This window comes from Girardinichthys multiradiatus, chromosome 21 (genome assembly GCF_021462225.1).
Source record: "Girardinichthys multiradiatus isolate DD_20200921_A chromosome 21, DD_fGirMul_XY1, whole genome shotgun sequence".
Classification (NCBI taxonomy): domain Eukaryota; kingdom Metazoa; phylum Chordata; class Actinopteri; order Cyprinodontiformes; family Goodeidae; genus Girardinichthys; species Girardinichthys multiradiatus.
Genome location: NC_061813.1, coordinates 14,533,796 through 14,547,579, shown reverse-complemented (window position 1 = coordinate 14,547,579; position 13,784 = coordinate 14,533,796). Strand labels below are relative to the sequence as shown.

General features: G+C 40.4%; 1 protein-coding gene across 4 annotated transcripts in view; it reads left to right on the top strand.

Moving 5' to 3' along the window:
* The window catches only part of LOC124857923 (guanine nucleotide exchange factor VAV3), a 117,171-nt gene that overhangs the window by 84,091 nt on the left and 19,296 nt on the right, over nucleotides 1-13,784 (top strand). For all 4 annotated transcript variants that reach the window (XR_007035715.1, XM_047349510.1, XM_047349511.1 and 1 more), the window contains exons 17-21: nucleotides 2,017-2,108; nucleotides 4,664-4,686; nucleotides 5,341-5,359; nucleotides 9,065-9,195; nucleotides 13,274-13,339. Coding sequence is in view for 3 of the 4 variants with exons in the window: in XM_047349510.1 (XP_047205466.1) it covers nucleotides 2,017-2,108; nucleotides 4,664-4,686; nucleotides 5,341-5,359; nucleotides 9,065-9,195; nucleotides 13,274-13,339 (331 nt within the window). In the remaining variant the exon portion in view is untranslated. The remainder of the gene's footprint in view (nucleotides 1-2,016; nucleotides 2,109-4,663; nucleotides 4,687-5,340; nucleotides 5,360-9,064; nucleotides 9,196-13,273; nucleotides 13,340-13,784) is intronic.

Below are 13,784 nucleotides of genomic sequence, written 5' to 3'. Positions count from 1 at the left end.
TACTTTCAATTGGAACAAAAAAAAACAAAAGAGTGTACAAAGTTAATAGGACAGTGGCTCGATCTAGGAAAGATACACAAATAAACACTGCAGCACTGAATTATTAGTGTTTTTTATGAGAAAGAAATACAAAGAGAGTACACAAAGTTATTGGTAGCAATAGCTCCATAAATGCCTCCTTCGAGAAAAGAAGTAAAGCTATACTCAGAAGTACAGGGTCAAGAATTTGGACTTTATACCAAGAAGTATTCATATAAGAAGCTGACATCAATTGTTCAATCAGCTGCTCTACCCAGGACAGAGACACAAGTAAAACCCAAAGAACCTTTCCAGGGTGTACTTTCTATGGTAAAAATAAGGAAACACACAAAATCTAAGGAGCGCCGTCACAAAACCATTGCGCCAACTTTCTATGGGAAAGAATAACAAGGAGGTAGCAAAAAGGAAAAGCTCAGTCGGGGGCTCAGGAAAGAGACTCAGGTAAACACAGACTGCACGTGGTCGGGGGTACTTTCTGTGGAAACAAAAACAAAGGGAAAACCAAAAACTAACAGCAGCAAACAGAAAAGAACAGAAGTAGAGTAGCTGGAGGAAATAGTAGAGCAGGTAAAGTAGTCATTTGGTCCCCCAGCAGTCCAAGCCTGCAGCAGCATGACTAGTGTGATAGCGCTAGCTAACCACAAGCTTCATGGAAAAGGATCCTAGACAGGGACTCGCAGACTGATTTATATATGACATTTATCTATTTGGTGAAGACATACGATGAGTTAGACTCTAAATCATTAAGGCTTTTGATGCTTAAACCTTGCGAGCTCTTACATGAAGCACATTTTTTCAGAAAATACATTTGTTCACCAACTTTCAAGCATCCCTGTCTATGTACTAACTGAACTTTTTCCATGGGGGCCATCAACAGTGCTTAATTAAGGTCGGATAGAGCAAAATATTGTAATTATAAGCACTGTTCTCTCTGTTCCAAAGGAGCAGCAGAAAAATGATACCGTGTCTCTATTTTTACGTTATGCTAGATTCTTTCAGAGAGATTAAACAGATAATTAGGTAGGGAGTAGATTTGACTTTATGCTATTTATTAGGAACTTCAGAAACAAACAAAAACAGTATAGGTCCTGTTTTAATCCAAATTGGGAGGGTTTAAAAGGCTTTGTGGAATCTGATCCCAGTATAAATACAACTGATCCATCAGCGCTCCAGTTCTTGTTAGAGAACATTAGTGAACAAACACCACGTATGCAAAAATATTTCAAGCTTTGCACATCTCGCAGAGCACTGTTCAATGTAGCATTTGACAATGGAAAGAGTACATTGCTGTCCATCTAAAGAAACTGTAACTCTGGAGGTGCTGCTGTAATCTACCACTCAGGTGGAAGGTTCTGTCAACACAACTATTATGCATACACTCCACAAATCTGACCTTTATGCAAGGGTGGTAAGAAGAAGGGTATCGTCGAGAGAAAGCCTGTTTGCAGTTTGCCACAAGCCATGTAGGGGACAAAAAGGACAGTCTTTGACACTGTGTGTGATGGAAAACTAACATTGAACATTAACCAGAAAACATAATCTGCATGGTAAAACAGGGTGGTGGTAGCATCATGCTATGGGGATGATGACTGCTAAAATAATCTATTATTTTAGCATCCTTCCCAAGAGTTCTTCTTGGGAAGGATGTTCATCTCTGCAGTTGCAAAAAATAAGTTGAGAATTTGAGCATCCGTCTGACAGCTCAGCCACAGTCCAGAATTTCAAAGTCACAAGATAGAGCAGTGCTGTAAGCATAAATGTCACATTATATAGCAGTCCTCCTGGTATTGCAAACTGCGCACAACAATGCGTCTCTAAACAAGACAGATGAAGCTTCCAGTCTGTTCCACAATCCATGTTCTTAAACTTGACAGAAAATGCAGCACAGCGCTAAAACTTACATTCAGCATCTTCCTAAGTGTCACTTTTCTCTTGTGCTTTCTGCATAATCATCTGTTGTTGCACCTCTCTCTGCAGGGGGATCTTTTACCAGGGCTACCTGTGCTCCAAGTGTGGTTTAGGCGCCCATAAAGAATGCCTCGGACGATTTGGCTGCTGTGGAAAAACAGGTAAGTCCTTTCATATCTCTTGTCACTGAGCAAAATGTTTCTAGAGGAGCCTTAACTTGAGTTTTATAACACGAAGTCCAGTTTTACTGCAGAACAATATGTGCAACATAAAAATCAAAAAGTGACTTCTTTTTTGGACAAGATAAGAACTTTAAAAATGACCTTCTTTTCTCCATCATAAGGTCATCCAAACATTGGATCAGTGTTTGGTATGCAACATACAAATATTTATTCTGCAGCTTCCCTGCTGCTGTTTGTTTTTTTTTTTTTTGTTATGCCAATGTCTGTCACTGCATATTTCTCCCAAAGCCTAACAGTACTTTTACAGAGGTGTTTTCAAAAATGTTCCAATATGTCCCTGCGTATCTGTCACTCAGCTCCCTGTGCAGGCACAATGACAGCTTTGAGAGAGGTGGAGGGAAAACGTCAGACAAAAACGAAAAAGAAAACAGGCCTTCAGAAACCAGCTTAGCATGTCCGTCGAGTGTGTTTATGTGAGGCGGCATGTCTGTGACAGAGAGAGCGTGAAGAGCTGAAAAAACAGAAACTTATTTTTAGCCATTTAAAGTGCCCGATTGTGTTCTTGCAACCAAATATTTTGATGCTAAGGGCTGAACTCTTACTGCCTACACGCAATGTGCCAGTAATACAGCTGGTCGCACTTTTATCGCCGCATGTTTGCATTCCCAGTGGCAAGCTGCCACCCCCTGTTGGACCTGGCATCCGTCACTGTGCTATCAGGTCACAGAGGCAATAATGCCGCTGCCATGCCCACCTGGGCACCGTGCTTGCCAGAGGAGATTGGGGTGACGCCGGCAGTTGGAGAGCACGGCTCTGTAATAGCTGAGATGCTTGTTTGAATTTGCCCTCTCATTACTCCACATTCGCTTTAGGGGATTGCAGACGGAAAACCTAATCCTGTGCAAGCATTTTAGTATGTTTAAAACTTTTCATGCATCTACAGTGCCTCACAAAAGTATTCGTACTTGTTGAACCTTTTTTACATTTTGTTACATTACAAGCACTCTAATACCCCTACATAAAATTCAGCACCCTTAGTCCCCTAATGGGCAATTAAAGTCCACCTTTGACAGGTTTAGTCTCAGTATATATCCAGCCGTCTGCAAATGCCTCAGATGTTCATTAGAGAATAATATTTCAAGCTTTGAGCATCTTACAGAACCATCATCCATCATCTGAAAATGTAAAAGGTATGGCACAAGTGTAAAATGCAAGGAGAGCATTAACAAAAAAAAAAAGCAGCCAGGAGGCCCATGGTAACTTTGGAGGAGCAGCAAAGATTTACAGCTCACTCGACAACACGATAACTATTAGCCTTACATGTCTTTATGGAAGAGGGGCAAGAAGAAACTCATAGTTGAAAGGAAGCCATAGCAAGTCCTCTTAGTTTGCCTTAAAACGTGTAGCGGAGACATGAAACGCAATCAGACCAAAACGTACATTTCTGGCCTACATACAAAACTCTGTGTTTGCAGATACACACACCATTCACTAACACACTGCGAAAGAGAGTGGTGGCTGCATCATGCTCGGGGCTGGTTATCTTCAGCTGGAACAAGGAAGCTGGTCAGTGTTGATGGGACGATGGATAAACCTAAATACAGGGCAATCCTGGAGGAAAACCTCTTAGAGGCTGCAAAAGTGGTTTGGATCAGAGCATGTCCATGTGTTACAATGGCCCGGTCAAAGTATAGACCTAAATTTAATCAAGAATCTGGCAATAGCTGGAAATTGCTGTTCACAGAGGCTCTTGGTCTGATGTTTTTCTTCCACTTCATAAATCCGCCCTACTTTGTGTTGGTCTGTCATGTAAAAACCCAATAGAATACAAGCAAAGCAGATAGACCGGCATGGGTGGCTACATATTTAATGAAAGTGAAGTAAAGAATGGACAGTATGGCATCACAGAAATAAAGAATGAGCTTTGCATTAAAAGCTTACGTGCGGTTGTTTGTGTGACTGAATGATAAGATTTGTTTACCTGCATTTATCTCTCTTATTAGTTCCAGTGCTGCTTGTCAGCTCGACAGGTCAAGGTTCAGGTTAGGGAACAATAGGCCTGCTGAGGGAGGCGTGCCTGCATGCTGGTACTAAAATTAGTGCACAGATTTGTGGCAGTCTGCCAACTGGCGTGTGTGTGTGCTGCGCAGGTATGCGTGTGTGTTTATGTGATTTTTCTGTTTGCTCAGGTGTGTTCCTGCGTGTGTGTGCCTAGCTGAATCTGGTTGTGTGTGTCTGGGGGGAGGAGGGTTGTAATCCGTCCCTAAGGGAGCCAATGAAAGAAAGCAGTGGAGCAAAAACCACAGGTCTGCTCCACACATCGCTCTCCCCACCCCACCCCACCCGTGTTACCTCCTCCATCCCGGCTGTCAGGTAGTGGCAGCACAGCAAAACAAAGCAAAGCGCGGTCAGACGCGAACGTCCGCCTTTTCCACTAATGAGGGAGTGCTGCCTTGTACCGATGAGTGTGTGCAAGTGTTTGCGTGCACCCACTAACCCGTCATTCACTATGCCTGTTCTCAAACTTCTTTCAGATTCCGGCTCCGTCAGAACTCAGGTAAGCTTTGTGTGTGTCCCTGCTGATGTGTGTGTGTATGTGTCTGTGTCTGCAAAGCTTTGCTGCACTTTGAAGGCTTCTCTCCTTTGCAGCTATTTGCCAAGGAGACTCCAATTGACTTACTCACTGCAGCAATACCTGATGCCAGAAAATGGAGCGTTTTCTGTAGATTTAACCTGAGTCGCTGCTTGTGAAACTACTGTTTGTTTTTACCTTTACAATGTTTTCAACCTGCTCTCTGCTGCAAATAAGACTCAGCTTTCCTGCTGTCAGCTGCTGTGCTAATGAGAAGTGTTTGATTCTCACTTTAACTGCTATGAAACTGGAAAGACTGCACACAAGAAGTATACAAAAATGTGAACTTTGTAGATGTTGGTAGAATAAATAAAGATGCTTTGCTCTTTGCAACTCTTTTCTACAGCAGTTCACTTTGTATAATTGCTGCATTGGCGTCTGGATAAGATCAGGCCAGCTTTAAATATTAATCACATGCGTTCAGCCTATAAACCAAGCTAAAAAGCTACTTGATCCACGTTTGTTGGATGTTGAATGAAAATGTATCTAATATTGTGGTTTATGCTAAATGTTTACAATCAGAATAAACATATTAGCCTGCTTTGTTGTTAGTTCATTTGTGTTTTTGTGTTTTCACAGGGCAAACATCGAGATCCAGGTAAGCAAATTAAAGTGAGATATCCTCCCGCACAGCGTTCTAGTGTATTTTCTCTCTTACTGGCAATGTTTAGAAGCACAGACTGTTCCCTATACAACAAATGATCATGCATCTCTGTACCGCAAAAGTGCTCATTAGCACACAATGTAATAAAAAGGTTCAAACCCATTGCTTTTAAAATGTATCAGATGACTCTGATTAGTTGCCATTAAAATCACTCAATAACTTGAGTAAAATGTCTATTTGTGATCTGAAAAGGGAGGGAAATGGGTCACCAGTCTTTTTCTAAACAGCGAATGCACCAAGCTAAGCACTGTTAGGTTGAGCTGGCAACAACACTCTTCAGTGCAGAGGCTGCTACAGAGTAAAGAAGACTAAATCTTTGCTCTTTTCAGTTTTAGTTATTTTAAAATGAAGTAAGAGGATGCACAAAGATGTAAAATGCTATTTAAAAGAAAACCTTATTTTCTAACACATGTCCAGACATTTCTGCAGTTCATTCAGAGAGAACAAGGATTTGAGCAGATAACAAGAAGGCTGAACGAAGTTCAGTTCTGTTTTCTCCAGTTGAACATTTAATGGCCTTTTGACAGCCTGTTAAAAATTTTATAGTTATGGTAAGGATCTACATTAGTCATATTGCTGTTTTCTAATGCTTGTCCTGCTAATTGCACTAATTCTGCCAATCTGTAATCGAAGATGCTGAACACAGTTTTACATTTCAACTTCTTAATCACTTCTTTGACGTCGATTGCTCTCTCTCAAACAGAGTGATGTCAACTCTGCTCTTTAAATTGAATGGTTTACTGACCAGTCACCTTAGGAAGGCTAGAAAAAAATAGTTTCAATATCTTTCTCAAATATATTTCTGTGAAACGGGAATTGGCAGGTTGTAGCTTTACAAAAAAACTGATCAGAAACCAGCCTCAATAATATGATTTGTGCATCTCTACATACAGATTTTACTTTATAGTGTATATTCAAGCAATTTTTGATAAATAGACAAATGAAACTATTGGGAAATGAGTAAAAATGTTCATTTTAAAAACACAATTAAGTAAATGTAAGAGAATGCAGCAATCCCCACTTTTTCTGCCCAGGATCTCATAATCCTGGACCGCCCTGCTGCTAGAAATGACCTAGTTTTCAGGTGAAACCAATCCTGCAAGTCTCTTGTCAACATATCAAAATTATTTAGTTTTTTAACTGCTTTTAAGTCTAGGTCCCACTCAGTTTTTCATCAATCTTTCTTCAAGAACATGACTAACGTGAGGCATCACTGTGTGCATTGTGTGTGTGTATGGGGGCGTTTTACTCAGAGCCTTTAATCACATATAAACTGGGCTTCGGCACTCATTTTTTCCACCCCTCCATCCATTATGCTGCAGAAAAGGATTTCTGACTGTAGAGGCATTAAAATCAATAGGCATTTGATTGCCCTGGCACCTCGGCGTTTTATGATATTTCGCCGCTTCTCTCTTTGTCTATTTTCAAAGGTGCACTAACATGTGGCATGTCCTTGTGTGGATGGGAATGTAATTCCTGCCCCCAAGACTCAATTCTCCATGGCCCTGTGTCTTTAGAAGTCCTATTCAGGCAGGATGGCACATGTCAGGCTGCCAGCCACAGAGCCTCGGCGCTGGAACAGATGCTGAAAGAGAAGCAAAGCAGATATAGTTGTATTAGCACACAGTACAATGCTGCTGACTTCTCCTTTATCTGCCTTCAGTTTTATATTTTTCATCATGCCATCACTGGTTTAGATTTGCTATATTCTGGCAATGCCACAATATAGCAAGGCAAAATTAACATTTGGAGAATTCGTTGCACTGGCATGTAAGATATGAGGCTGCATTAGTGTGTTTGGCATGAGTGGTGGTTTCATAATGGCAAAATGTAGGTTTTTGGTTTAAAATTTTAATTCAGTGCTTGCTTAAAAAGAAATAGACTGACTAATGCAATTCCAAGTAAAGTAAATCTGCTTTAATAAAGCTTTTTAAATGTCTGAAGTCTCTGAACTTAACATATAAAGGAAAAGGATTTGTACTATGCAATTTTTATCAAGTAAAATAAGAAAAATCTTTATTGCAAATAGAAAAAAACTATCTTTTTATGACTTTATTAGACTTTCTTTCTTATGGCACTGCAAGGAGTTGGGCACATGTTTGCCAGAAAGGAAAGCTCACTCCTGCGTATCCTTTATCGGAAAGCTGAACAGCCAGTCATGCACCATGGTGCACTGTTTCTTATCTTTAATATGCAAACAAATCATAGGTCCAGCTGACTTTTAAGGCCAGCAGATTGAAGAGCAAGGGCGTTACTGTGTTTGTCTGCAGAGGTGCGCTCTCTCTTTCTTTCCTTTATTTACATTTACCCTGGAAATCATGAAGAGTTTAATAAAGCAAACATATCCTATACCTCTGCCACTCTACTTTAAATTAGCTTACTTGTTTGGCATGATGAAATAGACAAAAAGGCAATAACAAATAGGTAGCACATTGCAGAGAGAGGCAGAAACTTAAAGAGCTTATGTAAAGACCCAACCCACATAAAATGACATATATAAAAGATAATAATATTGGTATCAATAATAACAAAGAATACGAAAAACACAAATTTCACAACACACAAATTTCAGCAGTGTACAAAAATATGTGCGTAGTTTAACAAAAACTGTTCGATTTTCAGCTAGGCCAATCTGCAACAAAATATTATAACATGTTGAAAAGTTGCATGGCATCACGTAGTGCCAGGACACAACTGGATTCCTTCTCCTGTATTTTCTAGACCTTTTAGCAATTCTCCAAAAGGTTTCTGTATTGAAAGTTGGAAGTATCGGGGTTGTAAGATGTAATGAGATCATTCACAGTAGTGGTGTCACTAATGGGACGTTGGAAGTCTCTGTCCCTACCCTTGGTTCACTGTTTCGGCCATTGTCACTTTATGGCCTAAATATGTCGTCTAAAGATGCCAACATAAAGTAACTTGCTTTGGTCACATGTCTCAAGGTGTCAATGGCTCAACTGTCACAGCAGCGACTGATTATTCCATTTATTAATCTTAAGCTATGCTATGCAAAGACTGCACTGCTAAAGATACACCTCGGCATGCCAAATGCTTGAAGTGGCTTCAACAACCGGGTAGTCTTATGATTAATTTAGCTGATAATTATTTAAACGCTTTTGGCAGTTATAGACTTTGTGTAGGCCATTAAACTTCCAGCACCAGCTGCTGAGGCGATTATTCTGTTCGAAACAAACCCAAACAAACAAGACAGCGATAAGAAAAACTTGATGGACATAAGTTCTTCAGGTTTAAACCCACATAAAATGTGTTTTAGAAATGCATATGTGACAAAATAAGGAACAAACATGCGATCTTAGGCATGAGTCCGGACACATGCATGTATAAAGACATGCCTCATGGGAAAATTAAGATAATTTAGATCTCTTTCATTCACCTTTAGCTCACACAGTGGATTTAGTATTAGGTAACAAAAAGGATGATTACATTGATTTTAAGTTGTTTAAAGCTAATAAGTAAAATAACCTTAAATGGTCTTTTGTCATTCAGTAAATATCAGACAAAGAGTCAGTTTTCTTTTTAAATTCAGCTTCCATCTACATTGATTAAACTTGACAACAAGACCCCCTTGTCTCTCCTTGCCATTTGAAAATCACACACAGTGGCTAATTCTCTTTGCAGGTCTGCCCAAGATGCTGGTCACTAGGAACTACTTCGGCGTGCCGAGTCCTGCTTCTGGTCCGGCACTCACCATCAACACTGGAGACATCATCGAATTAATATGCGCTGACCTACACAGCCCCTGGTGGCAGGTCAGACGTCTCTCTTATCTCTTAATCGCTCATTTAACAAAGCTGAAATATTCATCTCCTGTCTTTAAAAACCAAATTTTCTCCGCTGTCAGTCCACTCCACCTTCATTCTCAAATAACTTTTAATTCATAGTCTGTACTGTTCTGTAAAGTAGGAATTTATTTGTCAGCATTTTACATCATATGTAATCTGTTCAAGGTATGTTTGCGTGGACTGGAATAAATTAGGCCTTTTATAAAAGTGATGACATTTCCAAATGAATCCCTCTGCTTCCTCTTGCTGAAGAGTTTTGGTGCATTTTGACACTTTCTGCTAACAAGCTGCAAATAAAAGTGATATTCCAAGGCACAGTTGCTGCCCCAGCAGACAATTAAACACACAACACGGCACTTCTCAGTAGGAAGTTAGATTCCCAGACGCGGGATATGCTTGTTTATTGCACACCCTCATTGTTACGTGAAGACAAATGCGGTTTGAACTTCACTACAACTGGAAAGATAAGCTACTTCCTGGTAATTTTCTTGCGTAGCCGTCGCCGACCTATGTGCATTTGCAAATCATAATAACTACACTACCTGATGCCTGGAAATGTAGCTTTTTGACATGGGATTGCATTATATTGTGAAATCCCGACAAATCTCACTACATTTAGCAAAACAAGATTTCAGTTAACTGGGTGTAAAAGCTTCAACTATTTGTTTGTATTCGTTTTTGTTTTGAGGTTTGTGTAATTTTATTTTACTCAGCAACAGTTATGAGTTTATTTTGACACTCCTGGTGACTAAAATCATTCTCAGACTCTCAGCATGCAGAAGACAGCAGAGCCGGGCTGATAAGATGTGCTGAGGTTGCACAGATAAAAAAGGAGGGCAACCAAATTTCTGGAATGTCCCTTAATAAAACATTTATTCCTGTAGTGCATAATATAAGCTGCCTCGGGCACATTACTAAAACCTAGAAATCACTGAAGTGTCTTAATTTAGTTGGGGAAAGAGGTCAGCAGGCAGCTGATACAGCTGCCAACATGCTTATTGCCTTTACAGTAAATAAGAGATATCAGACAATTCAAACAAGCCCAAAATATGTAAAATATATACAAGCAAAGGACAAAGATCACATACTTTATGTCTCTGAGAGGGAAAAAGTCTTTAACATTCCTGCTCCTGAAATAAATGCACCAACAGGGGTTGGACAATGAAACTGAAACACCTGTCATTTTAATGTGGGAGGTTTTATGGCTAAATTGGACCAGCCTGGTACCCAGTCTTCATTGATTGCACATTGCACCAGTAAGAGCAGAGTGTGAAGGTTCAATTAGCAGGGTAAGAGCACAGTTTTGCTCAAAATATTGAAATGCACACAACATTATGGGTGACATACCAGAGTTCAAAAGAGGACAAATTGTTGGTGCACGTCTTGCTGGCGCATCTGTGACCAAGACAGCAAGTCTTTGTGATGTATCAAGAGCCACGGTATCCAGGGTAATGTCAGCATACCACCAAGAAGGACGAACCACATCCAACAGGATTAACTGTGGACGCAAGAGGAAGCTGTCTGAAAGGGATGTTCGGGTGCTAACCCGGATTGTATCCAAAAAACATAAAACCACGGCTGCCCAAATCACGCAGAATTAAATGTGCACCACAACTCTCCTGTTTCCACCAGAACTGTCCGTCGGGAGCTCCACAGGGTCAATATACACGGCCGGGCTGCTATAGCCAAACCTTTGGTCACTCATGCCAATGCCAAACGTCGGTTTCGATGGTGCAAGGAACGCAAATCTAGGGCTGTAGACAATGTGAGACATGTATTGTTCTCTGATGAGTCCACCTTTACTGTTTTCCCCACATCCGGTGTGGAGAAGCCCCAAAGAAGCGTACCACCCAGACTGTTGCATGCCCAGAGTGAAGCATGGGGGTGGATCAGTGATGGTTTGGGCTGCCATATCATGACATTCCCTTGGCCCAATACTTGCGCTAGATGGGCGCGTCACTGCCAAGGACTACCGAACCATTCTTGAGGACCATGTGCATCCAATGGTTCAAACATTGTATCCTGAAGGTGGTGCCGTGTATCAGGATGACAATGCACCAATACACACAGCAAGACTGATGAAAGATTGGTTTGATGAACATGAAAGTGAAGTTGAACATCTCCCATGGCCTGCACAGTCACCAGATCTAAATGTTATTGAGCTACTTTGGGGTGTTTTGGAGGAGCGAGTCAGGAAACGTTTTCCTCCACCAGTATCACGTAGTGACCTGGCCACTATCCTGCAAGAAGAATGGCTTAAAATCCCTCTGACCACTGTGCAGAACTTGTATATGTCATTCCCAAGATGAATTGACGCTGTATTGACTGCAAAAGGAGGGCCTACACTATACTAATAAATTATTGTGGTCTATAACCAGGTGTTTCAGTTTCATTGTCCAACCCCTGTAAATGTGTAGGTTGTATTCAGTGCTGTGCATGAATAGCTTCAGGTCACAGGTCCAATGGGCCAGCTTGGGTTGCAGTTCAAATGATTCAGTGTAACAGAAAATGCTCTGCTGGTATTTTCCAATACCGATCTTTGCAGGTGCATGAATGGTTCGGAAATCAAGACCCACGCAAGAAGATCCGATTGGAGTTTAGAGAGCAAATAGTCATAGCACTGTTGTTTGCACCATGTTGTCTCAGTGCACACTGAGGAACCTTTAGGTCTTGCATGAAACTGAAAGCTCATTTAGGTCTAAAGCTTTAAATTTCCAGACACTTAGGGATTTTATTTCTTTTCCCAAAAAGAAAATTATAAAATTTCATTCCACAAATTATTATTTTACACTCTGAATATAAACTAGAACAGTCAGAGCTTTACATCAACACATCAGCATGAATTGCTAAGAAATCTATACATACACACACACACACTAATTACTGGATAAATGTCCCTTTTGCAATTTGGATGTTTGTTTGAGATTATTATTTTGTTGAAACACAAGTTGTGTCTAAGTATCAAACATTTAGTATCAAACTTATTATTCCACCCACGTGGTAAAACGCGCTAGCACCAATGGCAATGAAACCCTCCCTGAGCATGGTGCTGCCACCCCATGCTTGAGAGCTGGTGCAGCGTTCTTAGGTTTGAAAGCCTCACCTGATCTCTAGAAATGCTGCTGTTGTTGTGGCCAGACCGCTCAATCTTTTTCACATCGGCTGCTTACTTTAGTCTTGGTTGAGAGAGCTGATTGTTTCGATTTTTCCACATTTAACTGGCTTCACTGTGGACTCAGACGCTGTGTTCCTGCATCTTTTAGTTTATCATGGCCTTTGCCCTTGGTGGTTTCTGGGCCATTTATGAATTTCCTTTCATTTGAGTCTGACAGCTTTGGGTCAGATGGTTGAAACTTGGACAACAGACTTCAAAACTGGTTTTGAAATGGACATAGTGGAGTCAGAGTCAAAGTGGACAAAATGTATTTAAATGAACTTTATTATTTCGGCCAAGAAGAGTGGCCAAATATCCAGCCAGATTTATGCCAGGGCCTTTTTAATGGCTATACAAACGTGGGCTGTTGAGGTTTAACCTGCTTTGGGAATGTATGTATTTACGTCTGTGTGCATAATGTTAACCCTGTTTGGATATGAGAAAAGCCACAATGAATTCAGTCTTGTGCATCCATTATTGTTTGTCGGAATAATTCAAGTAGTCTGTTGTATAATCATCACTTCCTGGCAAAAAACATTTTAACTGCATGTAAACCTCTGACGAGAACTTCAATTTCCTGTACTTATAAATATTTCAGTTAACAAAAGAAGAAAACATCAAGCCAAAGTATCCATGGAGCAGATTTCTATAAATAACTATTGTTTCAACAAGATTTGTCTCTCTACACTGTGCATAAATCATGACACTGAAGTTAGGATATCATCACAAAGGGAGGAATGAAAAAAAAACTCATCCTCTTCCTTTCTTCCTGTCACGAGTTATTTAAACAACAGCTAACTGCTTCTGTGTATTGCTGCCTAATTGTTCTTGAGTTATGGAGACACAATCCAGCCAGATGTATGTAACACAATTATCTCTGTGTGGTTTCAGGGCAGAATCCTGTCGACGAAGGAGGCTGGATTCTTTCCGAGCGACGCCGTGCGGCCGTGTCCATGTGTAAGCAGCTTTGGCTTCCAGTCCTGCCAGTAACAGCGATTCACATATTGGCCCACAATCTGCAGAAAGTCAGGGACTGCTGAGATGATGACCATTGGGTTTTTCTGTTTCGAGGACAATGATAGGCATGTTTTACCTGTAACAAAAAATTAGGACACCCTACAACAGCTTGTATGTTTCTCTAACATATTTGCAGATATGGATATTTAATATCTATTTTGCCAATACTGAAAACGTCAAGTAATATAGATTAACTAAAAACACTGAATAAAAGCAAGATAATATACAGTGTAATAAAATATGCTGCTTCTGGTGAGTAATAAATTAGGACACCCCTCACAATTTTTCCCACTTAAAATGTCTGAAATCACACTCAGGCTTATCTTGTTTTGAACATGGTTGCTCCTCATGTTTGTGCATTTTTGTGCATTTTAAACCTCAAACA